The sequence below is a fragment of the Centropristis striata genome, chromosome 1 (genome assembly GCF_030273125.1).
Source record: "Centropristis striata isolate RG_2023a ecotype Rhode Island chromosome 1, C.striata_1.0, whole genome shotgun sequence".
Taxonomy (NCBI): Eukaryota; Metazoa; Chordata; class Actinopteri; order Perciformes; family Serranidae; genus Centropristis; species Centropristis striata.
In genome coordinates, this window is record NC_081517.1 from 42,468,956 (window position 1) to 42,493,390 (window position 24,435).

The window sequence follows — 24,435 nt, forward strand, 5'->3', positions numbered from 1 at the left end:
TTCCAGATTGGGAGCTCAAAAAAAATAATGACACGAAAGGTAGGGTGGAAGATGATTCGTTTCCAATTTTCTTGTCTGTTTAGAAAACTGAAAAAGCAATTTAAAAGATACTACGTGGAGGCACCACACACACACACACACACACACACACACACACTGTACACAGCTTAAGCACCTCAGGATGAGGATTGTTTTGCCTCAGAAAAAATCCTGACTGGCTTTATTTTACTTACTATGGATCCTTGATCAAAGTGAAGCATAAAATCACACAAAATAGGACACAAAAGAAACACACTGTACACACCTACAGGAATATCAGGAGGGTTTTTTTTCACACTTGAGAATAAAAAGAAGAACGAGCCAACAGGAGGGGCAGATCTAAAGCGTGTTCTAATGACAAAGCCTTAATTGTGAAACTTGACTTGGTTCCTTTTACTCATCACAAGCTGAGCAACAAGATTGTGGACCAGCTGTTAACCAGTTAATCTCCAAAGCAGCAATAATCTGTATTTTTATATCAGCAATGGATCAAATGACATATAAGATACATCATCTGAAAGCAGGGAACCTGAAGATTAATTAGAGATGTCAAGTGTTAATCAAGTGTGTCGAATGTTGAAGTTTATAATGTATTAAGGGGTCAGAACATTATGATTGAAATGAATGATTTCCATTTCCACAATCTTTTACGTCTCATAATTTAAGGGTTGATATCATTTGTAAACAGATTCGGTGCTAAATTTGACTATTTTTGTCCACTCAAAAATCAATCATAAATACCTTCAAAGTGTCCCATTAAGACACCAAGAACTGGATTAACACCATAGAAAAAAAAAATGACCAAAAAGACTAAAACACATGAACACTCTAACACAGTGGAGACAGAGCTGACTTCCAAAATGATTTGGCGACCCCCAGAAATCATCTCGCGACCCCAATTGGGGTCGGGACCCCAAGGTTGAGAATAGCTGTTCTAAGTAATCTCAATATGATACCAGTGTCTTAAAACTGATCGTGCTCCAGCCTCTGACAGAGAGAAAGTGGGTTGAGGACACCAGCATCCACAAGGAGCTGAAGAGGTTTAAATAAATAGGAAAGTTTCATTTTTTCATTTCAAGCTCAGTTATTTGCTGTTTGAAAGACAGTTTCAGACAGCCACTGTTCCGTTTTCTCTCACATCAGCAATGTTCTGCGGGTGCATATCTTAACTTCTAAAAGTAAAAAAAACCACATTACATTGTCAAACATTATAGAGCTGAAGGGCATCAGGAGAACCACCTCCTCTCATCACGGATATTAAATACGGCTCTCTTCTATCCCACAGGAGAATCGACCAAAAGGCACAAATTGACCACAAAATTATTTAAAAAAAGACACAAGATGACCAAAAAAAGACACAAAATGACCAATAAAGGCACAAAATGACCAAAAAATGACTAAAAACGGACACAAAATGACCCAAAAAAGACACAAAATTACTAAAAAAGACACAAAATTACTAAAAAAAGACACAAAATGACCCAAAAAAGGCACAAATTGACCACAAAATTATTTAAAAAAAGACACAAAGTGACACAAAAAAAGACACAAAATGACCAATAAAGGCACAAAATGACCAAAAAATGACTAAAAACGGACACAAAATGACCCAAAAAAGACACAAATTGACCAAAAAAGGCACAAATTGACAAAAAAAGAGAAAAAATTACCAAAAAAGGCACAAATTGACCACAAAATGATTTAAAAAAAGACACAAAGTGACACAAAAAAAGACACAAAATGACCAATAAAGGCACAAAATGACCAAAAAAGACACAAAATGACTAAAAAAAGAGTTATTTGCTGTTTGAAAGACAGTTTCAGACAGCCACTGTTCCGTTTTCTCTCACATCAGCAATGTTCTGCGGGTGCATATCTTAACTTCTAAAAAAACACATTACATTGTCAAACATTACAGAGCTGAAGGGCATCAGCAGAACCACCTCCTCTCATCACGGATATTAAACACGGCTCTCTTGTATCCCACAGGAGAATCGACCAAAAGGCACAAGTGTTCTCCAGCTCGCCGTAACCGATCGGGACGCTTCCCACAACGGCCCACCTTTCACCTTTGCCATCGTGGACGGGAATGAGGGCGATGCTTTCCACATCAATCAGCAGGGAGCTCTAGTGGCCGTGGGGGCGCTGAATAGGAAAAGTAAAGAACACTACCTACTTGAAGCGCAGGTGAGTCACAGCGCAGAGAAAGCACAGTTGAGAGGTTGTATTGATTTAACCGTCAAGCCACAGCAACCTCATCTATTTGTCTTCCCTCTTTTCCCTCTCTGCACCTTTTCTCCGTCATGCTCACTCATCGCTATCTTATCCCAACAAGTCAGCGTTCATCTCTCCATCTGTTAAACCTTTTAAATATAGTCTAAATAAAGCTTTTAACCAAACAAAATGACCCAAAAAAAAGACACAAAATGACTAAAAAAGACACAAAATGACCAAAAAAGGCACAAATTGACCACAAAATTATTTAAAAAAAGACACAAAATGACCAAAAAAGGCACAAATTGACCACTAAATGACCATAAAAAGACACAAAATGACCCAAAAAAGACACAAAATGACCAATAAAGGCACAAAATGACTAAAAACGGACACAAAATGACCCAAAAAAGACACAAAATGACCAATGACCGTCAAGCCACAGCAACCTCATCTATTTGTCTTCCCTCTTTTCCCTCTCTGCACCTTTTCTCCGTCACGCTCACTCATCGCTATCTTATCCCAACAAGTCAGCGTTCATCTCTCCATCTGTTAAACCTTTTAAATAAAGTCTAAATAAAGCTTTTAACCCTGCAAACAACTGTCTGTCTGTGTGAGATGCATACACTAAAGCTGCAGCATCACAGTGCGTCTCAGGGGAGAATCATAAATCAAAGCTTTGAGTTGGCACCATCACGTGTATTGCTGGGTGTTGATGTGTCACCTCAGAGGAAAGAACAGAAAAATAAAAAAAAAAAACGAGTGGGCAGATGGGATATGAAATGTAAGTGTGATGTCTTGTTACACGAGATACACACTCAGATTTGAGTCATAGTTGTTTTTTTCCCCTTGTAGAGATGATGACCATCCGTGTAGAAGTGTGAATCTGTAGATGTTTCTGTTGGCTCTAACATCCTCTGCACCTACAGTGTGTACATGCCGTCAACTTAAGGCTATCAGTGGAAGAGCTTGATTGCCCTCTGCTGTTGGAAGAATAAATCTTGCAGATAAAAGCTTATTTCCTTATTACTAGACGGCGTTAGCAATGCAGACAAGAAATTGCTTTATATTCTTTTAGCAGCAAGCAAAAAGGCCATTACCAGGAGATGGCTCAAACCTGAGCAACCACAAAATGAGGACTGGATCAACATCATACAAGACATCTACACAATGGAAAAAGACACAAAATGACCAATAAAGGCACAAAATGACTAAAAAAAGACACAAAATGACCAAAAAAGACACAAAATGACCCAAAAAAAGACACAAATTGACCAAAAAAGACACAAAATGACTAAAAAAAAGACACAAAATGACCAAAAAAGGCACAAATTGACCACTAAATGACCAAAAAGTTACAAATGGACTCATTTTACAAAACCTGGTCAAAATGGACAGAATATGTTAAGCCTACAAGTTCTGATTTTATATAAAACTGTCATTTAACTAACAACGACTGCTGCAAAGAATGATGATAGGAGAAAATGATGACGCTGTGTGATATTGGTACCCCCCATCAAGGTTATTATAGTTAACGAAAACTAACGAAATAACGGAAACTAGAATTGAAAAAACATTTTTGTTAACTGAAATAGAAATAAAAACGAGAGTTTTTAAAAAAACGATAACTAACTAAAACTGTATTGTGAGGTTACAAAACTATCTAAAACTAACTAAAATTATAGTGAAAATGTCCTTAGTTTTCGTTTTTGTCAACTTTTTTCATTCATAATTCAGTGTTTCTATTTGAACATGCAACACATGGTAAATATGTTTACTGAGACTGGGATGTTTACACTCGAAATAAAATACAAAACACCTGGAACTGTAAGAGTTAATAACCTTATTGGGGCTGAGATGGATAAACCAAAGGAAATAAAGGCAAAATTTATTATGACCTCTTTGAATCTGGCACCAACATATAGCCCATTACAAAAAAACTAAAACTAACACTGAAACTAATAAAAACTAAACTAAAACTAAGCATTTTCAAAAACTAAAAACTAAACTAAAACTAGAAAACTCACTCTAAAAACTAACTAAAACTAACTGAATTTGAAAACAAAAATTCACAACGAAATTAAAAACTAATGAAAAATCCAAAACTTTTATAACCTTGCCCCCCATCCCAACTGTTCTTGTTCTTTGTTCTGTTCTGTATAAAATGTTAAAAAAATTCCTCAATAAAAAGTGAATTTAAAAAAAAAAAAAAAAAAAGCTTATTTCCTGATGCATCCTTTTCTTCTCTCATGTCCAGGTGTTAGACAGCGGCAAGCCTCCGCTCTTCTCCACCGCCTTCATCAGCGTGAGAATCATCGAGGAGAGCGTCTACCCTCCCGCCATTCTCCCGCTGGACATCTTCGTGACCACCGCCACTGATGAATACCCCGGCGGCGTCCTGGGAAAGATCCACGCCACCGACCAGGACATCTACGACACGCTCACCTACAGCCTCGCCCCCTCCTCCTCCTCCGCCTCGGACGAGGGCGGCGCCCTGTTTTCCGTCGCCGCCTCTGACGGTAAAGTCATCGCCCTGCGGCCCCTGGACGTGGGCCACTACCCGCTCAACGTGACGGTGACCGACGGGCGCTTCACCACGGCGGCTGACGTCACCTTGCACGTCCGCCAGGCAACCCGCCAGGCCCTGGACAACTCTATCGCGGTGCGTTTTGCAAATATCGCCCCTGAGGAGTTCATCGGGGACTACTGGCGCAACTTCCAGCGGGCGCTGAGGAACATCGCCGGCGTCCGGAGGAGCGAAGTGCAACTAGTGAGTCTGCAGCCGTCAGAGCAGGGAGACCTGGACGTGCTGCTGGCGCTGGAGAGGTCTGGGAGCCCGTACCAGTCTCAGGAGGTAAGAGCAGGCGGGAAAACTTTTTGTGTTTATTTGTTGCTGACGGTGTCAAACTTATATTGGTATTGGGCTGCAACTAATGTCATGAATATTTTATTTTTTTAGTCTAGAGTGTTAGAAGTGTGTCAGAAATTTCAAATTTTGTGCAAAGTTTGGGGAGTTTTTGAATATGATAAAGGCCTCAAAAAGGCGATTCATTTGTCGAAATAATAATAAACGGACCAATTACAATAGGGTCCTCGTCAGTCACGAAAATGAGATGTCTTCAAATTACTTATGTTATCCAACCAACAGCCCAAAACCCAAAGATATTTAGTTTGCAATTACATAAAAAAGGGAAAAGCCTGCTACTAGCAACTATTATTACTTCATGAAGCCTGTTATATAATTATTATTGTCATTACTACTTTGTTATTTAACATTGACTACATAAATTAAGTTGCTCCCATTTTTAAAAATTAGTTCTTCTTTTTAATTATTATCATTATTATTATTATTATTATTATTAGTGTGTGTGACTATGACCAACATAGAGTGGGTGGCTCTTTTTCCTTTTTTTCCTGTTAAAGACACCCTGTCATGCCCCAAATTTGGTCATTTCTGAAACAAAAACAAATCAAAAAATATATTTTTGGGGCAAAAAAACCCCTCCTGATGTTCATGTTTCAATGGTCTCCAGGTGGTCTTCCGTAAGCTGAACTCGTCTGCGGCTGTGATCGAGGAGATGACGGGGGTGCGGATCGTCCGGGTGATGCAGAAGCTTTGTGCAGGTCTGGACTGTCCGCTGAGCTTCTGCGATGAGGTCATCTCTTTGGACAAGACCGCCATGTCCACTTACAGCACGGCTCGCCTCAGCTTCGTCACCCCGAGACACCTGAGGACCGCCACCTGCCAGTGTGAAGGTACGCTGATTACACCTCATACACCAGTAGTTCTCAACCTTTTTGAGTTGCGACCCCCAAGACCCCCTGACCCCCTGTTGTCCGAGACCCCCGCTCATTGAACGCAATCACAAAATGACCAAAAAAGACACAAAATGACCAAAAAAGGCACAAATTGACCACAAAATTATTTTAAAAAAAGACACAAAATGACCCAAAAAAGACACAAATTGACCAAAAAGACACAAAATTACTAAAAAAAGACAGAAAATGACCAAAAAGGCACAAATTTACCACTAAATGACCAAAAAAAGACACAGAATTATTTTAAAAAAGACACAAAATGACCCAGAAAAAGACACAAATTGACCAAAAAAGACACAAAATTACTAAAAAAAAAAGACACAAAATGACCAAAAAGGCACAAATTGACCACAAAATTATTTAAAAAAAAGACACAAAATGACCCAAAAAAAGACACACAATTATTTAAAAAAAGACACAAAATGACTAAAAAGACTAAAACACATGAACACTTTAACCCCAATTGGGGTCGGGACCCCAAGGTTGAGAATAGCTGTCATACACACACAGTGATGTACATTTAATGCCAGTTTAAAATCATTCTGAGTGGCAGTATGTTGTCTTCCAGGCGGCAGGTGTCCCGTGTTGAACAACCTGTGTGAGAACAGCCCCTGTCCGGAGGGGATGGAGTGTGTGGCAGATCCTAGAGAAACCGTCTACAGTTGTGTGTGTCCAGAGGGCAAAAAGGGCAAATGCTCTGGTAAGACCAGCTATCTTTGTCCTTCACCTTCCTCCAGCTTCTTCTACTTATTCCACCATTGTTTTCTTCAATTTCTTGTTCATTTTAATGCCTGGTACAACTAAAGGTACATTTGTTTGGACAATGTCTAGATCTCAGCTCTTAAATTAAACTCTTATGAGCTGTTTTTGTTGTTGTCATTATATTTGCTTATAAACTTACAATAATGTTAATAAGCATCTTGTAAGGACTTACAAGGGCCTTATTACTTGTTAATTAATGGTTATTACAAGGACCTTTTTCCATGTTTCCATGACTAATCCATGTTTGTCCTCTTCTTGCTCCCTGTCAGACGGCCACTCGCTGACGTTCAGTGGCAGCGGCTACGTGAAATACCTCCTGATGGAGAACGAGAACAAGGAGCTGATGAAACTGTCCCTGAGGCTCCGCACCTTCTCCAGCCATGCAACCGTCATGTACGCCAAAGGCACCGACTACAGCATCCTCGAGGTGTGTTTGTGTGTGTAAACATATTTGTCCGGCCTTATTATTATTGCGCGTGTGTTCCTCCGGCGTCTTTAAAACCGGAATGATAACCTCGCTTATCATAATTAAGTCTAGACTGACTGTTCCTGCTCATTTCTTAGCTTGTCTGCCCAGCATTTCCATATCAGAAGGGCTTAATAAACACAAAACTGACCCGCAATCCCATGAGACCGGGCAGCCATGTGTGCCAATCAACTATTCTGGAGGGTTCAAAAAGGCATTTTTTAAAAGCCCCTTTCACATGAGGGACTATGGGAATGTAGTGGTGGGTTGAAAAAAATCTCACACACAAGAGCTATTTTAGTACTGGGAGGGAAACAGAAAGCAGTTTTCCACACATTCCTTCAGAGTCTGTCTGGTATAGCAGTCTGCACGCCAGACTTTAGACTAAAACCTGTTTGGCTCCGAGGCAGTCATTGTTTATCAGATGGCTCCGTAAGTCTTTTAATAACTCCAAACTGTTGCTTGTCTTATTTCGAGGCATGAACAGAAGTTATTATACTTTTGTTTTAAGAAGTTTTCCTGTCGAGCTTGTAGACATTTGTTGTGCACTTTATTGCCTGGTAATAAATTGATGCACAGTGTATTTGATTTATGACACTGTCAGACATTGATTTATAACACCGACTTGATGATTTGATTACGATTTCTTTCCCCAAGTTTTAATCTTGTGGAGTGTTAATCAAAGCGGGAAACAAAGAGCGGAACTGATGAGATGAAAAGCCCCTGAAGTCTGCTACACGCTGGATCTTTATCACGTTCTCACTCCGTCTTTTTTCTCATAGATCGTCAACGGTCGTCTGCAGTACAAGTCTGACTGCACAGCTTTTGTTGTTGTCATTATATTTGTCCAAACAAATGTACCTTTAGTTGTACCAGGCATTAAAATGAACAAGAAATTGAAGAAAACAATGCTCGGTAACGCTTTATAATAAGGTCCTTAATAACCATTAATTAACAAGTAATAAGGCATTGTTCTCGCTTTAGATCCGGTAGTTGCAAAAAGCATAGTTAACTTATAGTTAACTTATAATAGATGAGCAATAAAGTATATTTTAATATCGATAAGCAAACAAAATAAGATAAATAAAGGCATGGCAAAGACATAATGGGTGGGTTATGGCTGTTTGTAATGCCATTATGAACAATTATAAGATACTCATGAGGCTTTTATTAATGTTCTTAAGCATTTGCAAACTGTTAACAAGTGAAATAAATTACAAATTATAATAACTTACATAACTGTAGAAAATGATCCAGATGAAGAATTTCTAAGCAGCACATTAACAATTAATAAAAGGTTTTAAATATACTATAAGGTAGAGGAAATAAGGACATATTTAAGTACTCATTCACGTGATTTAATGTAATTAAACATTTATTAAGTGTGTAGGTAACGCTTTATAATAAGGTCTTTAATAACCATTCATTAACAAGTAATAAGGCATTGTTCTCGCTTTAGATCCGGTAGTTGCAAAAAGCATAGTTAACTTATAGTTAACTTATAATAGATGAGCAATAAAGTATATTTTAATATCAATAAGCAAACAAAATAAGATTAATAAAGGCATGGCAAAGACATAATGGGTGGGTCATGGGTGTTTGTAATGCCATTATTAACACTTATATAAGCTTATAAACACACAATAATGTTAATAAGCATCTTGTAAGGACTTATAAGGGCCTTATTACTTGTTAATTAATGGTTATTACAAGGACCTTAATATAAAGCGTTACCCATCAATGTAAAGAAAATAAACATTTGATAACACGTTGTTTGTAATGCTATTATGAACACTTATAAGATACTCATGAGGCTTTTATTAATGTTCTTAAGCATTTGCAAACTGTTAACAAGTTAAATAAATTACAAATTATACTAACTTACATAACTGTAGAAAATGATCCAGATGAAGAATTTCTAAGCAGCACATTAACAATTAATAAAAGGTTTTAAATATACTATAAGGTAAGGTTCTCAATCCGTCTTTTCCTCATAGATCGTCAACGGGCGTCTGCAGTACAAGTTTGACTGCGGCAGCGGGCCGGGCCTGGTGTCGGTCCACAGCGCGCAGGTTAACGACGGCGAGTGGCACACGCTCACGCTGGAGGTGGACGGCAACTACGCTAAGCTGGTGCTGGACCGGGTGCACGCCGCCTCGGGCACGGCGCCGGGCACCCTGCGGACCCTCAACCTGGACAACAGCATTTACTTCGGGGGTCACGTCCGCCAGCTGGCCTCGGCTCGCCACGGGCGCAGCCTGCCGGTCACCAACGGGCTCCGCGGCTGCATGGAGGCCATCAGCCTGAACGGCCAGGAGCTGCCTCTCAACACCAAGGCGCATCGGGCGCACGCCGTGCTGGAGGACATCGTGGACGTGACTCCGGGCTGCGCGCTCGCTCCTGCTGAGAGCTGCTCCAGCAACCCGTGCACCAACGGAGGCAGCTGCACCTCGCTGCCTAACGGAGGTACGTCATGTCCTGCTCAGATCAGTGCTCCCGGGGAAAAAATAGGATAACTTTAAATTTTACTAAAGCACCTCCAGAGAAAATCCAAGTATCTGCACATTATCTTAAGTCTCGGCAAGAATTGTGCTATGAATCACTTTTCTGATCATGTATGAAATAAAGTAGAGCCTGATACCGATAGTCAAGTCAAGTCAAAGTTTATTTACAGATCACATTTAAAAACAACCTCAGTTGACCAAAGTGCTGTACGGTTATTACAATAGAATAAATCATACACAAATAGGTATAAATAAAAACAATAAAAACAGTAAAATACTAAAAACAGTAAAACAATAAAATAAAATAGAATAAAATAGTAATAAAAGCTCAATCCAAAACAGAGTTAGAGATAAAAAAGACAAATAAAAGGGTAAAAAAAGTAACGTTTTCTCTGTCGATTGTGCACTGATTTTGCACCAATATGACCGTACAAAGGTACTCTATTTATTACTATTTATTAAGGAATATATTACATCAGTATACATTGTATCAACTAAATAGAAATCGACAAATAAAATAAAATAGGTAAATAAACATCACTAGTTCAGGTTCAATCAGTTGCTGGCCATTTAAAAAAAAAAAAAAACGCTAAATAAACATCACTTCTCTATGTTCAGTATCAGTCAGCTGCTAACTATTTAAATAAAGAATAAATTAAAATGAAATAAATTACACCATTTCTAAATCACCATAAGCATAGTTTTCACATTTTATGTTCTGTAAAAACATTTTTTATGATGACGCATATTGGGACACATACACATATATAAAAAGCATTTAACTGATATTGATATGTTAGTAATAGGCCAATATTAACCCATTGAGGCCTGAAAAATCGCTGGGCGATTTTAAAATAAGCCTCTAATTTTCTGGAAATTCTGGAAAAATTCTGGGGAAAAAAGTGTCAACTCTTCTACTAAATAATAGATTTTTCAGCCTCTGTAGCAGATAGAAATGAAATTCAAAAAGGTATTTGAGAGCTTATACAAATACTACAAAACGACGTATCCGCTTTCCAGGCTTCAATGGGTTAAAACAAACATAGTTTCTTCTCTTTTACTTGTGCACAGGTGCAGCAGCTGAAGAGGTGAATGTGTTCAGGCATCTTTTATCATAGTTCTGTGAGCCCTCTCCCTGTCTTCTGATGTGTTCTGTTGCAGTGTTAATTTGCATTTAGTGCTGTTTGCTATTAATGCAAACTCAACACTTCTGCATCTGTTTCACATTAAAAACCTGCCAGCAGTTCAGGGGGCATCATCCCTCAGCATCCCTGGACGTTGTTTTTTTTTTTTGTTAAACATCTGCAGTTTGTGTTGAATTTCAGTAACATCAGCTGGAATTAAAAAAGGGACAACAACTCCAAACAGTGTAGTAAGCACAGCATTGTAATTAATGCTAATTATGCTGAATTTAACAAGTGAACCATTAAAGTAAAGTACCAGTAAATATTATGTTTTCCCTCCAGGCCTTTCAGCGTGGCTGACCTTTGCCTCTTTTAAAAGACAAACCACCTCCAGCCTTGGTTTCCACACTGGCTGAGATTTTACAATTCACAGTATCATTGTCTCAATTTGTATTTTTCTGCTGATTTTCCACAGGCTACTTCTGTAAGTGTCCTGCCTCGTTCATGGGCACCCACTGTGAGATCGGCATCAGCCCTTGTGCCTCCAACCCCTGCCTGTACGGGGGCACCTGTGTCCCTCGGGCAGGTGACTTCTACTGCCAGTGCAGAGGACAGTACTCAGGGCAAAGGTATGAACAGCTTTCACTCTTTATTATATACACTCCGGTCAAAAGTTTTAGAACACCCCAATTTTTCCAGTTTTTTATTGAAATTCAAGCAGTTCAAGTCAAATGAACAGCTTGAAAGGGTCCAAAGGTAAGTGGTGAACTGCCAGAGGTAAATAAAAAAAGGTAAGCTTAACCAAAACTGAAAGATAATGTACATTTCAGAATTATACAAGTAGGCCTTTTTCAGGGAACAAGAAATGGGTTAACAACTTAACTCTATGGAGTCTCGGGCTATTTTGTCCATTTTTTAATTCTTTTCATGTCTTTGTAAGTCATTTTGTGTCTTTTGGTGTCTTTTTTGTCATTTTGTGTCTTTTTTTTAGTCATTTTGTGTCTTTTTTTTAGTCATTTTGTGTCTTTTTTTAGTCATTTTGTGTCTTTTTTTAGTCATATTGTGTCTTTTTTTTGTCGTTTTGTGTCTTTATTTAGTCATTTTGTGTCATTTTGTGTATTTTTTTGGTCATTTTGTGTCTTTTTTTTGTCCTTTAGTCCAACATAAAATGTGATTTTGAATCTTTTTTTTTACTTTCAAAACACTATCATGCTCAATAAAGAATTTTAAATGTTGCAAATGTGCATTAATTTCAGAGTACACTGAGACATTAAACTGCATAATTTTCAAGTAAATTCTGGAAAAGTTGGTATGTTCTAAAACTTATGTATGTTCTATAAGCATGCAGCACTGATGCCATGTAGGCAGAATGATGATGTGCATGGTGATGTGATGAAGATTCTCAAGTCTGGGGCAATTTGTAGAACATACAGAAATGGTCTTCATACATTTTTTAGGGTTCTGAAGTGTATTTGTTTTGTATTCAGGTGCCAGTTGGGGCCGTACTGCAGAGACAACCCCTGTAAAAACAGCGGGAAGTGTATTGACAGTCTGGACGGTCCAGTGTGTGAGTGTGAATCAGGTTTCCAGGGAGACAGGTATGTAAATTTACTATTCAGAGTCATGAAGTGAACTCGTTTAATTATTTATTATCTCCCAGCTAGAGGAGTCAGATCTTTAGCATCAGCAGTTTGTGCTGCACCACATGACTGATGTCTGATGTGTTGTCCAGGTGCCTGAGTGACGTTGACGAGTGCATTAAGAACCCGTGTTCTAACGGCGGCCAGTGCCAGAACCTGTACGGCTCCTACAAGTGCAACTGCTCGCTGGGCTTCAGCGGACAGATGTGCGAGCTCCGCGCCGAGGTCCGCAACGAATTCGTCTCCACGTCCTGGAACATCGGCCTGGAGGAGGTCATCGGCATCGTGGTCTTTGTGTCCAGCATCTTCATCCTGGTCCTCCTCTTCATCATCATCCGCAAGAAGGCCTGTCGCAGAAAGTCGAAGAACGACGACGACAGCAAACACCTGGGCGGCTCCGGCATGCCGCACTCCTTCCTCCAGAGGCCGTACTTTGACGCCAAACTCAACAAGAACATCTACTCCGACATCCCGCCGCAGGTCCCCGTCAGGCCCATCTCGTACACTCCCAGCATTCCCAGCGACTCCAGGAACAACCTGGACCGGAACTCGTTCGAGGGCTCGGCCATCCCGGAGCACCCGGAGTTCAGCACCTTCAACCCGGACTCCGTGCACGGACACCGCAAGACCGTGGCGGTGTGCAGCGTAGCCCCCAACCTCCCCCCTCCCCCTCCCTCCAACTCCGTCTCAGACAGCGACTCGATCCAGAAGCCAAACTGGGACTATGATTACGATGGTGAGTCCTTCAAAGCTTTACTTACCTGTGTCTAAGTTTGAAATGATGCTCGATGCTTTTCACAATATTGTTTCAGTATCATGACTATTCATCACTATTTCATGAATATTGGCTATATTGCAATACAGATTTTCACCAGAAGAAAAAACATTTGTTATTGATTTTCAACTATTTATATGGAGAAAAATCACTTAAAATTGAAAAACAACATCCCAAAAACAGCTGATATTGCATTTTTGTTGCACACCCATATAATGTTTTTTGGATTTCCACCACATTGCTTTGCACAACAGGACAGGTTTTTTTTTGTATCTCATCCACACAAAAATGTATTGAAATTCAAGCAGTTTAAGTCAAATGAACAGCTTGAAAGGGTACAAAGGTAAGTGGTGAACTGCCAGAGGTAAATAAAAAAGGTAAGGTTAACCAAAACTGGAAAATAATGTACATTTCAGAATTATACAAGTAGGCCTTTTTCAGGGAACAAGAAATGGGTTAACAACTTAACTCTATGGAGTCTTGGGCTATTTTGTCCATTTTTGAATTCTTTTCATGTCTTTGTAAGTCATTTTGTGTCTTTTTTTGGTCATTTTGTGTCTTTTTTTAGTCATTTTGTGTCTTTTGGTGCCTTTTTTTGTAATTTTGTGTATTTTTTTGGTCATTTTGTGTATTTTTTTAGTCATTTTGTGTCTTTTGGTGCCTTTTTTGTCATTTTGTGTCTTTTTTAGATAATTTTGTGTCTTTTTACAGTCCTTTAGTCCAACATAAAATGTGTTTTGTCTTCAGCTAAAGTGGTGGACTTGGACCCGTGCCTGAAGAAGCCTGTGGAGGACAGCGCCTGTCACCCCTACAACACCAGGGGCAGCATGTCTGAGGTCCAGTCCCTCAGCTCCTTCCAGTCTGAGTCCTGCGATGATAACGGTAAGCTGCCACTCTGCACCATAAATGTCTTTCAGTCCTCTGAGGAAAAACTAACAAGACAGTACTGTTTGAAAAACTGCCATATAAACATGTATGAAATTGTTGTTTTTTTGCACCTGTGATGAGCTTTTGTTCTTCTGTCCGACGAGCCTGCAGGGTTTTTGCAACAGTTACCTTTGTTTTGTTGATGCTGTATGCTAACTCTGTTTCTTTGCATGTTCACAATGGATGGCCCAAATGGTGGCTCTGGGGTCACGTGTTCTTTTCTCTTTCTTTTTGCTGCGGGGCTTCAGCTCCCATATGGATCAAATCAGTCCACAGATCCAGAACAAGGTTTTAAATAGGGGGGTCCAGCCTGTAAGTCCTAAATCACGACCGGTGCAGACGGAAGCAATCACAACTAGTTGTACTGTGTAATTCCCCCGGGATTATAAAGATATATATACTAAAAAAGAAAGAAGCATTCTGACCCTGTTTTTTCTCAGTTTACCTGTGTTCAAAAGGAGTTTGATGACTTACTCAGAAAGCAGTTTTGTTCTCTTTGAAAATCACTCACAATCACCGACTTTGACAGATTTTTGCATTTTCATTTTCTTCTTATTTACCAGCATGCCTTTTCTTCTTTTTGTTCTGTTTGTCTCTTCTTTTTTCTTTACATTTTTTTTTTATAGCTACAAACGGATGTTTAAAGAAAACATCCCGGAACATATCACAAGGGTATATACACACACACATCTACGTTACGTTCTGTTTTTCCCTCTTCATATCTCACTTATTACCCCGTGTCATTACTGGGATATCATGTCTGGGACTGTGCTGCTCATAAGTCATCAAAACCTTCATCTCTTAACAATCAGAAATGCAATTGAATCTCAAATTGAATTAGAAAATGGAATATTTCCCAAACAAGTCATTTCTGTTTCTTCATTTCCTCGGTTTGTTTTCTAAACACACACAGGCTTTTCTCTGTGTTAGGGTTGGAAATGCGTTTATATCTCCCGGGGAATTTCACTGATTCTTCCATCTGTGCTGTCAGTGGCACCCCGTAGCATCTCAGTATGTTGTTTTTGTGTGTTATCTTGCACAAACAAAACCAAAACCCTCCCTGTCCCACTGTGTCGCCTTCCACCATTGTGTCTTGTGCCCAGCCATGAAACCACCCCCAACATCCAGCACCCATACGGGAAAGAAAAAAAAAAAAAAATCCCACGACGAAGAACAGCGACGTTTGTGGGAAGTGTCGCTTGTGTTGGCATCACTCCCGCCACCATGCACTCCATGTGTTTTTTTTTCTTTCTTTTTAAATGATAAAAGCATTTGTACTAATGCTAGCTCTCTTCCGCCCACTCTCCTCCTCTCCTGCCTCTCACAAGCCTCCATAGTGACTGTAATCCACCTTGTCAACTCTGCTGTTGACACGGTGGAAGGAGAAGGTACTCTTTTATTGCTTCCATCTGCCAGTATAGTCCGGCGGTTTAGGACTAGATTTGAGAAGAAAGGGGACACGTCGGACAAAAGCACCAAATTTCCACATGCTTTCTATCACTATAGGTTTCAATTTTTGGTAGGAGCCAATTCATCAAGATTGCAGATCGGAGATGGCAGCCATATAAAATCTATGAGAACCAGTATATGTTCTAAGCCACTTAGAAGGTCAATCTTAGTGTCAAAATATACATTTTCTGGGTCAAGGAATCATTTAAAGCTACTGAGAATATCACTCGATGATCAAATAGATATGTTCATTTTGGCCATGTATTTACATAATTATTAGATTCCAAACATTTTCAGCTCAGGATTCTCTGCTGCAGCACTTGAAGCGAGTTGCCTACCAGTCTGGGTGAAAATGAACATATCTATTTGATCAAATAATCATCTAGTGATATTCTCAACAGCTTTAAATGATTCCTTGACCCAGAAAATGTAGATTTTGACACCAAGATTGACCTTCTGAGTGGCTTGGAAGATGTATTGGTTCTCATAGACTTTATATGGCTGCCATCTATTTGATCAAATAATCATCTAGTGATATTCTCAACAGCTTTAAATGATTCCTGGACCCAGAAAATGTAGATTTTGACACCAAGATTGACCTTCTGAGTGGCTTGGAAGATGTATTGGTTCTCATAGACTTTATATGGGTGCCATCTCGGATCGGCCATCTTGATGAAGTGGCTCCTACCAAAAATTGAAACCTATGGTCATCGAGAGAACGTGGAAAAAATGTGGTGCTTTTGTCCAGCGTGTCCCCTTTATTTAGCTAAACCGCCTGACTAGTAGTTTTGTCCTTGGTGTTGGGATGTGAAGTGCAGGTTTTAAAGGTGCCATTATCTTACTCTGACAAACCTCATCCCAGCCTGACGTCTTCCCTTTCTACACCCAGCCGCTAATTAAAAGCATATGCAAATACCAAATTAAAACAGGCACAGAAGTGTTGCCTTCAAGTCTCACTATTGATCTTTGCCAACTTTTGATTACTCGAGAAGTCTGTTTAAGAAAATGGCGGACCTGTTGTCCATTAATTAACCTGTCACTCTTTTTTTTTTTTTTTTATCATTATCATGTCTGTCAGTGTTTCATCATTTCATTCGTGTTCTTAGACAATTGTTCTTTCCTCTCAGGTTTTAATGTGTTCTCTCTCTCTTTCTCCTTCTTCTTGCCTCATATAAAGAGTCTTTTTTGGCTCATGATCTCAAGAACCCAAGAGGTGACTTTTTACATCTTTGTTTGCCTGATGTTCACTGGTGTTTCCCCCCCGACCCCGCCCTCTAACTCTAAACCACTAACCCTGAAGCTTTAATGAGGAGAGGGTTAAACCTTCTGCATCAGTGGCCTCTGAAGGTGTTAAAGGTGTCTGCCTCTCTGAGGTTATTACCCCCCAAGAACATTCCCATGCATGGCTTTGATGCTGTGACTACATCAAATTTAAAAAAAGTTAATCCGTGCATTATACCAGTAGTTCTCAACCTTTTTTAAGTCGCGACCCCCAATTTAACATGCATGTTGTCCGTGACCCCCGCTCACTGAACACAATCTCACACGCACAGTTCACATCACCCAAAAAAGACACAAAATGACCAAAAAAGACACAAAATGACCAAAAAAAGACACAAAATGACCTAAAAAGACACAAAATGACCAAAAAAAGACACAAAATGACCAAAAAAAGACACAAAATGATCAAAAAAGACACAAAATGACCTAAAAAGACACAAAATGATCCAAAAAAGACACAAAATGACCAAAAAAGACAAAAATTGACTACAAAGTGATCAAAAAAGACACAAAATGACCAAAAAGAGACACAAAATGACCAAAAAAGACACAAATTGACTACAAAATGATAAAAAAAAGACACAAAATGACCAAAAAAGACACCAAATGACAAAAAAAGACACAAATTGACCTGAACAGACACAAAATGACCAAAAAAAGACACAAAATGACCAAAAAAAGACATTAAGTGGCCAAAAAGACTAAAACACATTAACACACGCTGACTTCCAAAATGATTTGGCGATCCCCAGAAATCATCTCCCGACCCCAAGGTTGAGAATAGCTGCATTATACGATCAAAGGTTTTGCTCAGTAACTAACTGGAAGTTTAACTGACTGGATGGAAGTGGTTTGTGTTTCTGTTTGGTGATGTTTGTCACAGCATTGACTATTTTCAACACCCTGGAGTTGGTTTAGTTATCCCCTTAAGTCCCATTATATGTATTTTTGTAATGTGATTTGTCTGATGAAGTTTTGGAGGGAAACAGGAGTTAGTTCATTTTTATCTTCTCTGTAATTAGACATAAAGTGTTTCCATGTGTGTGGGCGTGGTTTAGTGGATATGGTTCAATAAAAAGCTGTAGAGAGGGACTGAAGATTGTGGGATACAAAATTAATATATATTAGAACTTCACTGCAATATTTAAATATTTTGCAGGAAGAAAGAAGAGGAATAATACTATAAAAACTCAAAGCAAACAACATATGACAAGCTATCAGAACAGCTAAATAGGGAGACAGAAGAAGATCTTGATGAATTGTTTTTTTGTCTGTGAACGTGGTGTGAACTTAAGTGTTTATTAATGAACAACTCATTGTGTTGGTGTGATGTATTGTGCTACTGTGAGGGGTGTCACATTTCTACAAATCCATAACTCAATTTAGATTTTAAGGTCACAACAAGTCACAATTCAGTTCAGTTTCTACTCTCAGCACTGGCAGCCATTGTCAGACTATTGAATCTTGATTTGTAAACGATTAACAGACAACTGACACATTTTGAAAATTCTTCTTTAAAACAATAAAGGGTAACACTTTACAATAACCATTATTTATAGATGGTAAATAGACCATTTATAAATGGTAAACAGATAGTTTATTAAGGTTTAATCATCATTTATAAACTGTTTATAGGCCATTTAGAATGGTAAATAGAAAATGTATTAATGTTGAACTATAATTTATTTTTTTAATAGATGGTAAATAAATGTAAATTGATAGTTACTTTACCATAAACAAACAATTACATTATAATTATTAGTTTATTAATAGTTTTGCACTCATTATAACATTTTTAACATCATATTAAGTATGTAAATTATTTCAAAATGATTGTTATACCTTTAAGAAATTGTTTGAAAACATTTAAAGATTTGTGTCTTTATGTCTAGAATTTTGTAAATGGTTTATAATTGGTTTATAAACCATCTATAAACATTACTTAGATGGTTATTGTAAAGTGTTACCCAATAAAGTGTAGAATTTTAGAAGTTTACAATACAATATTATGAATTGAAATTGTGACACCCCTCGTTCCTGTTGCATGGTGTGGTATGGTGTTTTAACATTAACGTGATGAGTTAATAACTGAACTGAATATGCAGAATACTAAAGTGTGTGTTTGTCAACAGGATATCACTGGGACACATCTGATTGGATGCCAAGTGTTCAACTTCCTGGAATCCAGGAGTTTCCTCAGTATGAGGTTGTGGAGTCACCCGCCCCTCTGTACAGCGACCCGAACGCCATCGACACCGACTACTATCCCGGCGGCTTCGACATTGAGAGCGACTTCCCTCCGCCGCCGGAGGACTTCCCCGCCAACGACGACCTGCCGCCTCCACCTCTGCCGGAGTACGCCGACCGCTGCGACACGCTGCGGCCCAGAGATTTCGACCCGTCTGCGAGCGGTCCGGGCAGCCCGGCCGGGGTCCGCCAGCGCCCCGCCCTGCCTCAGCTCTACAGCCTTAACCAGTACCTGCCACAGCACTCCTACCCCAGCGACGGGGGGGACGCCGAGGGCCACGGTGCCACTTCCACCTCCAGCAGCACCACCCCGGCCTCCACCCTGGGCGCCGGTGGCGGCTACAGAGGGGGGTACCCTTTAGGCTGTAGTCGGGACTTTGACTCCTCGGCTCTGGACAACATGTCCTTGTCTCTGTACACGTCCACAGCCTCCTGCTCGGACATGTCGGCGTGCTGCGAGGAGTCCGAGGTGATGATAAGCGACTACGAGAGCGGCGACGAGGGCCACTTTGAGCGTCTGGCCATCCCGGCCCTGGACTCCCAACAGCACACTGAAGTCTGACACTGGATCCAAACAAAAGTGCCTGAACCCACAGCTACACCTTATGTTAACCCCTCACACACCACCCACAGTATGTGTACACACACACACACACACACACACACACAGACATAATACATGGACACACACATGATGAATTAAGTGTAAACACAGGGGTTGTTGAGACTGGTTGTGAAGGCCAATCGGCTGAGAAGATCTCATGAAGCTATTGGAGAGACTCTGTAGCATCTCAACATCTGCTCAGTCCAACTCCTGCCCCGACGAGTTGGCGGCGCCATCGCTTTAAGTCATCACACACAGGAAGTGGATTGTCTGAAGGGTCAGCATTTCAATGTACAACAGGAAAAGCATCATGAGAAAAAAAAAGAATATTTCACGACAGTATCTTCGTTTCTATAAATACAAACCAAGCAAAATGTTTTTATACCAGTCCTCATTTTCAATGTAAATTTAAATGTACAGTTTTGATTTCAAAGTTTACTAGGTTTTGTAGATATTCTATGCTTTTATTTTCGACAAAAAAAGAGTTAAATGGTGTGACATTATCAGCCTTACTGTGCTTACATTCACGAGAAAAAAAAGGAAAAAAAAGAGAGAAGAAAAGAGCGTGGCTTTTCCGAAACACAGTGTACTCGTAAAGTTTATCGTCTCCTGCTCATTTCAAAAAGGGTCTTCAACGAACGACTGCATATTCTTGTTGTTTTTTTTAATTTGTTTGTTTGTAAATTTTGACTTTGGAACCTCTTTATTTTTCCACCAAGAAAATGGGACCCAATATATTTATAGTGCAGAGTTATCCATGGACACGTGACTTTTTCAGGTGTCTATGTGTGTGTGAGCAATGCTATGGTCTTGTTAAGGTTTTTATTGAATACTGCCACAAGCTCACGCTTTCCTACTGGCAATAAATTATTCCTAAAAAATATCTCCGCTGTCTGTGTGCAATTATTTTCCAAACTGCATTCATGAATATAACCTTGTTGTTGTCGTCGTAAGCATTAATCTGGTTACAATACATCTAGTGTAGCTAGTATGGTTTATGCAAAAAGTACAGATTTATGTTTGGAAGCCTCAAATATTCTATTTTAGTTGTTTAACATGCTGTAGTATTATAGGCAAAATGAACTATTATTATAACTATTTGAGAAACAATCAAGTATAATATATGTGATAATAACATAATTTGTAGCTTATTTCAATGTCATTTTTTCACTTTTAATTAAGGAACATATGTAAGCATATTAATGTACAGTCTTTTTAACATCATATATTACATTAACCTCCTGTGACCCTGCGTCCTCATATGTGGACATTTCATTTTAGGTTTTATGGACCTTATACTTAATTCTGCTTAATTATAACATGTTGTCCTCAGTAGTACACACTCTAGAAAAAGCACAATACATCAATTAGCGTTAAAACAACATGGCAGCACCTTGCTAAAGTCAATCAACAGCTTATCCCTAGACAAAAGTGGACCAGGTACAAAATCTGATCAGATTTTATGGTTAAAACTTGTTCATTTGCGCTTAATAATGTTTGTAACTTGATATTCTGTGCAAGTTTGACTATTTTTAGCAATAGCAACAAGCTACGACTCTGCTAATCAGGAAGTACTCATTTGAGAACGAATAGACTTTTACTATCGTTCTTCCAAAGAGAGGGAGTAAATGTAAAGAAATAAAAGTTTTATACACTGGTGAATTAATTGTGTTATACAGTAAAATTAACCGATTAGTTTTTTTTCAAAAACTACTTCCTGTTCAAAGACATTGCTAAGTTTTTGTACTTATCATGTCCTACAAATCCAACATATCAAATATCTAGGAGAAACTCACAATACATACCAAACAAAAGCTTGGGTCTCAGGAGGTTAACATTAATATTTTTACCAGAGCGACAAAACTGTTTAATTTCTTAAAAAGCTGCAGCCAACTCATGGGCCATATGAATCAATAACTCCTGGCATGCAGCCAAACAGCACTTAAAAACTTATTATTTAAATCTTGCACAGAGCTTAAAGTTTTCATGCATAGCAAATATGTTGAGGTGAATTTTGGGGCAATGTGTATAAAATAGTCGAGAAGACAGTAAGAATGTTTTTTGATTCGATGGAATAGTGCAGAGACAAAGTACATGGAGTCTTGGTTTTTGAATATTTCACTCAGTGTTAACATCAATGAGCTTCAATGGAGCTTTGAAACAAGCTGATCCAGAGTATATACAGTTCACAGAGCTTTCAGACCTCTTCAATGTTTTTTTTCCACACTCTGTCTTGTTGAAGCCTTATGCTAAAATAGTTTATTTTAATTCAGTATTCTCTCGACGCCCTATAATGGCAAAGCAAAAAAAAAAACAGCATTTGCGACATTTTTGCAAATGTATTAAAAAGAAAAAACATTGAAATATGACATTGGTTTCAGTATTCAGACACTTAAAGTTTACTCTGGTGTCTCACATTTCACTTGAGATGTTTCTCCACCTTGATTGGAGTCCACCTGTGGTTCATTCAAGTCGATTGGACATGATTTGGACAGGTCTCACACCTGACAAAGCATTTCTGAGCAAAAACCAGAGACATGCTTGTGTTTTGGGGCAGATATTTTTGAGAAACAAGATTCTCTAGATCAGTAGTTCTCAACCTTATTGAGTCGCAACCCCCAATTTAACATGCATGTTGTCCGCGATCCCGGCTCACTGAACAGAATCTCACGCGCACAGTTCAGATAACCCAGAAAAGGAAACAAAATGACCAAAAAAAGGAAACAAAATGACAAAAAAAGACACAAATTGGCCACAAAACGATCAAAAAAGACACTTAATAACCAAAAAAAGACACAAAATGACAAAAAAAAGACACAAATTGACCAAAAAAGACACAAAATGACCAAAAAAATACACAAAATGACCCAAAAAAGAAACAAAATGACCAAAAAAGACACAAAATGACCAAAAAAAGGAAACAAAATGACCAAAAAAGACACAAATTGGCCACAAAATGATCAAAAAAGACACTTAATAACCAAAAAAAGACACAAAATGACAAAAAAAAGACACAAATTGACCAAAAAAGACACAAAATGACCCAAAAAAGAAACAAAATGACCAAAAAAGACACAAAATGACCAAAAAAGGGAAACAAAATGACACAAAAAAGACACAAAATGACCAAAAAAAGGAAACAAAATGACCAAAAAAGACACAAAATTATCAAAAAGAGACACAAAATGACCAGAAAAGACACAAAATGACCAAAAAAAGGAAACAAAATGACCAAAAAAGACACAAAATTATCAAAAAGAGACACAAAATGACCAGAAAAGACACAAAATGACCAAAAAGACTAAAACACATTAACACAGTGGAGACAGAGCTGACTTCCAAAATGATTTGGCGACCCCCAGAAATCATCTCGCGACCCCAATTGGGGTCGGGACCCCAAGGTTGAGAATAGCTGCTCTATGATGAAACTGAGATTAAGCTGTTTGGCTTCACTTCTAAGCAACAGGTTTGAAAGGAAACCAGATACGACTCATCATCTGCACCAGTGGTGTAAAAGTATTCAGATCCTTTACTTAGATAAAAGTACGAACACTGCACTGGGAAATTACTCAACTACGAGTAGGTCCTGCATTCAAAACTTACTTAAGTATGAAAGTATCATGTAAGCAGCATTTTAATTTTCTCAAGGTAGGGCTGATTTTAACAACTGAGTATACTGTTATGAGGTTTCAGTAAAAAAAAAAAAAAGAATGTTTAAATTGATCATGTTGTTATGTTAAATCACGACATGAAAAGTAACTAAATCTGCCAGTTAAATGTAGTGGAGTAAAAAGTACAGTATTTGCCTAAAAATGTAGTGAAGTAGTAGTATAAAGTTACATAAAATTGACCTCAAAGTACTTCAAAATTGTACCGATATACAGTAATTGAGACAGTGTTTCAGTGATTGCTGGGTTCATTATCTCAATAACTTAATAATGGGGGGAAAAAGTTTAAATGTATCATGTTTTTTATGTTAAATCTTAACCTGAAAAGTAACTAAAGCTGTCGGCTAAATGTAATGGAGTAAAAAGTTCAATATTTGCCCTTAAAATGTAGTGGAGTAGAAGTATAAAGCTACACAAAATGGAAATACTCAAGTAAAGCACAAGTCCAAGTGTATTTAGTTACATTCCACCACTGATCGGAGTGATACTGTCCAAAAAGTGAAGCAGGGTGGTGCTAGTCTCATGCTGTGTGTGTGTTTCAGGGTCAGGGGTGAGAGGAAGCTGAACAGCAAAAAATACAGAGATGGTCTTAATGAAAGCCTGGGCTGAGGGATAACTTATGATAGGACCCTAAAAAAAACAGTCAAGAAAATGCAGGACTGGCAGCTCCAGGAAACATAATTTGAATAATTTTAGCATAAATCTGCAACAAGACACAATTTGAAAAAAAGTGGAGGCACCTTCTGAATGCACTGTAACATACAGTCAGTCTGGAATAAGATGTGAGTACTTAAGGGGAAACTATCCAGTGGAGATAACATCATGAACTCTGCACAGTTCAGATCACCCAAAAAAGACAAAATGACCAAAAAAGACACAAATTGGCCACAAAATGATCAAAAAAAGACACAAAATA

The 24,435-nt window shown here is 38.7% G+C and overlaps 1 protein-coding gene across 12 annotated transcripts in view; it reads left to right on the forward strand.

Moving 5' to 3' along the window:
• fat1a (FAT atypical cadherin 1a) overlaps nt 1-20,734 on the forward strand; it is a 124,348-nt gene extending 103,614 nt beyond the window's left edge. For 3 of the 12 annotated variants that reach the window (XM_059342957.1, XM_059342950.1, XM_059342974.1), the window contains 12 exons: nt 2,029-2,226; nt 4,511-5,107; nt 5,787-6,009; nt 6,641-6,772; nt 7,104-7,261; nt 9,298-9,766; nt 11,404-11,557; nt 12,416-12,526; nt 12,661-13,304; nt 14,091-14,225; nt 16,897-16,932; nt 19,133-20,734. In XM_059342957.1, the coding sequence (XP_059198940.1) occupies nt 2,029-2,226; nt 4,511-5,107; nt 5,787-6,009; nt 6,641-6,772; nt 7,104-7,261; nt 9,298-9,766; nt 11,404-11,557; nt 12,416-12,526; nt 12,661-13,304; nt 14,091-14,225; nt 16,897-16,932; nt 19,133-19,809 (3,534 nt within the window). In that variant the 3' untranslated portion in view covers nt 19,810-20,734. Of the gene's footprint in view, nt 1-2,028; nt 2,227-4,510; nt 5,108-5,786; nt 6,010-6,640; nt 6,773-7,103; nt 7,262-9,297; nt 9,767-11,403; nt 11,558-12,415; nt 12,527-12,660; nt 13,305-14,090; nt 14,226-14,518; nt 14,583-14,896; nt 15,370-15,598; nt 15,668-16,896; nt 16,933-19,132 lie in introns of those variants that run through there. The other 9 variants (XM_059342965.1, XM_059342982.1, XR_009395021.1 and 6 more) reach the window with 8 other exon arrangements.
• The last annotated feature ends 3,701 nt before the right edge of the window (nt 20,735-24,435 follow it).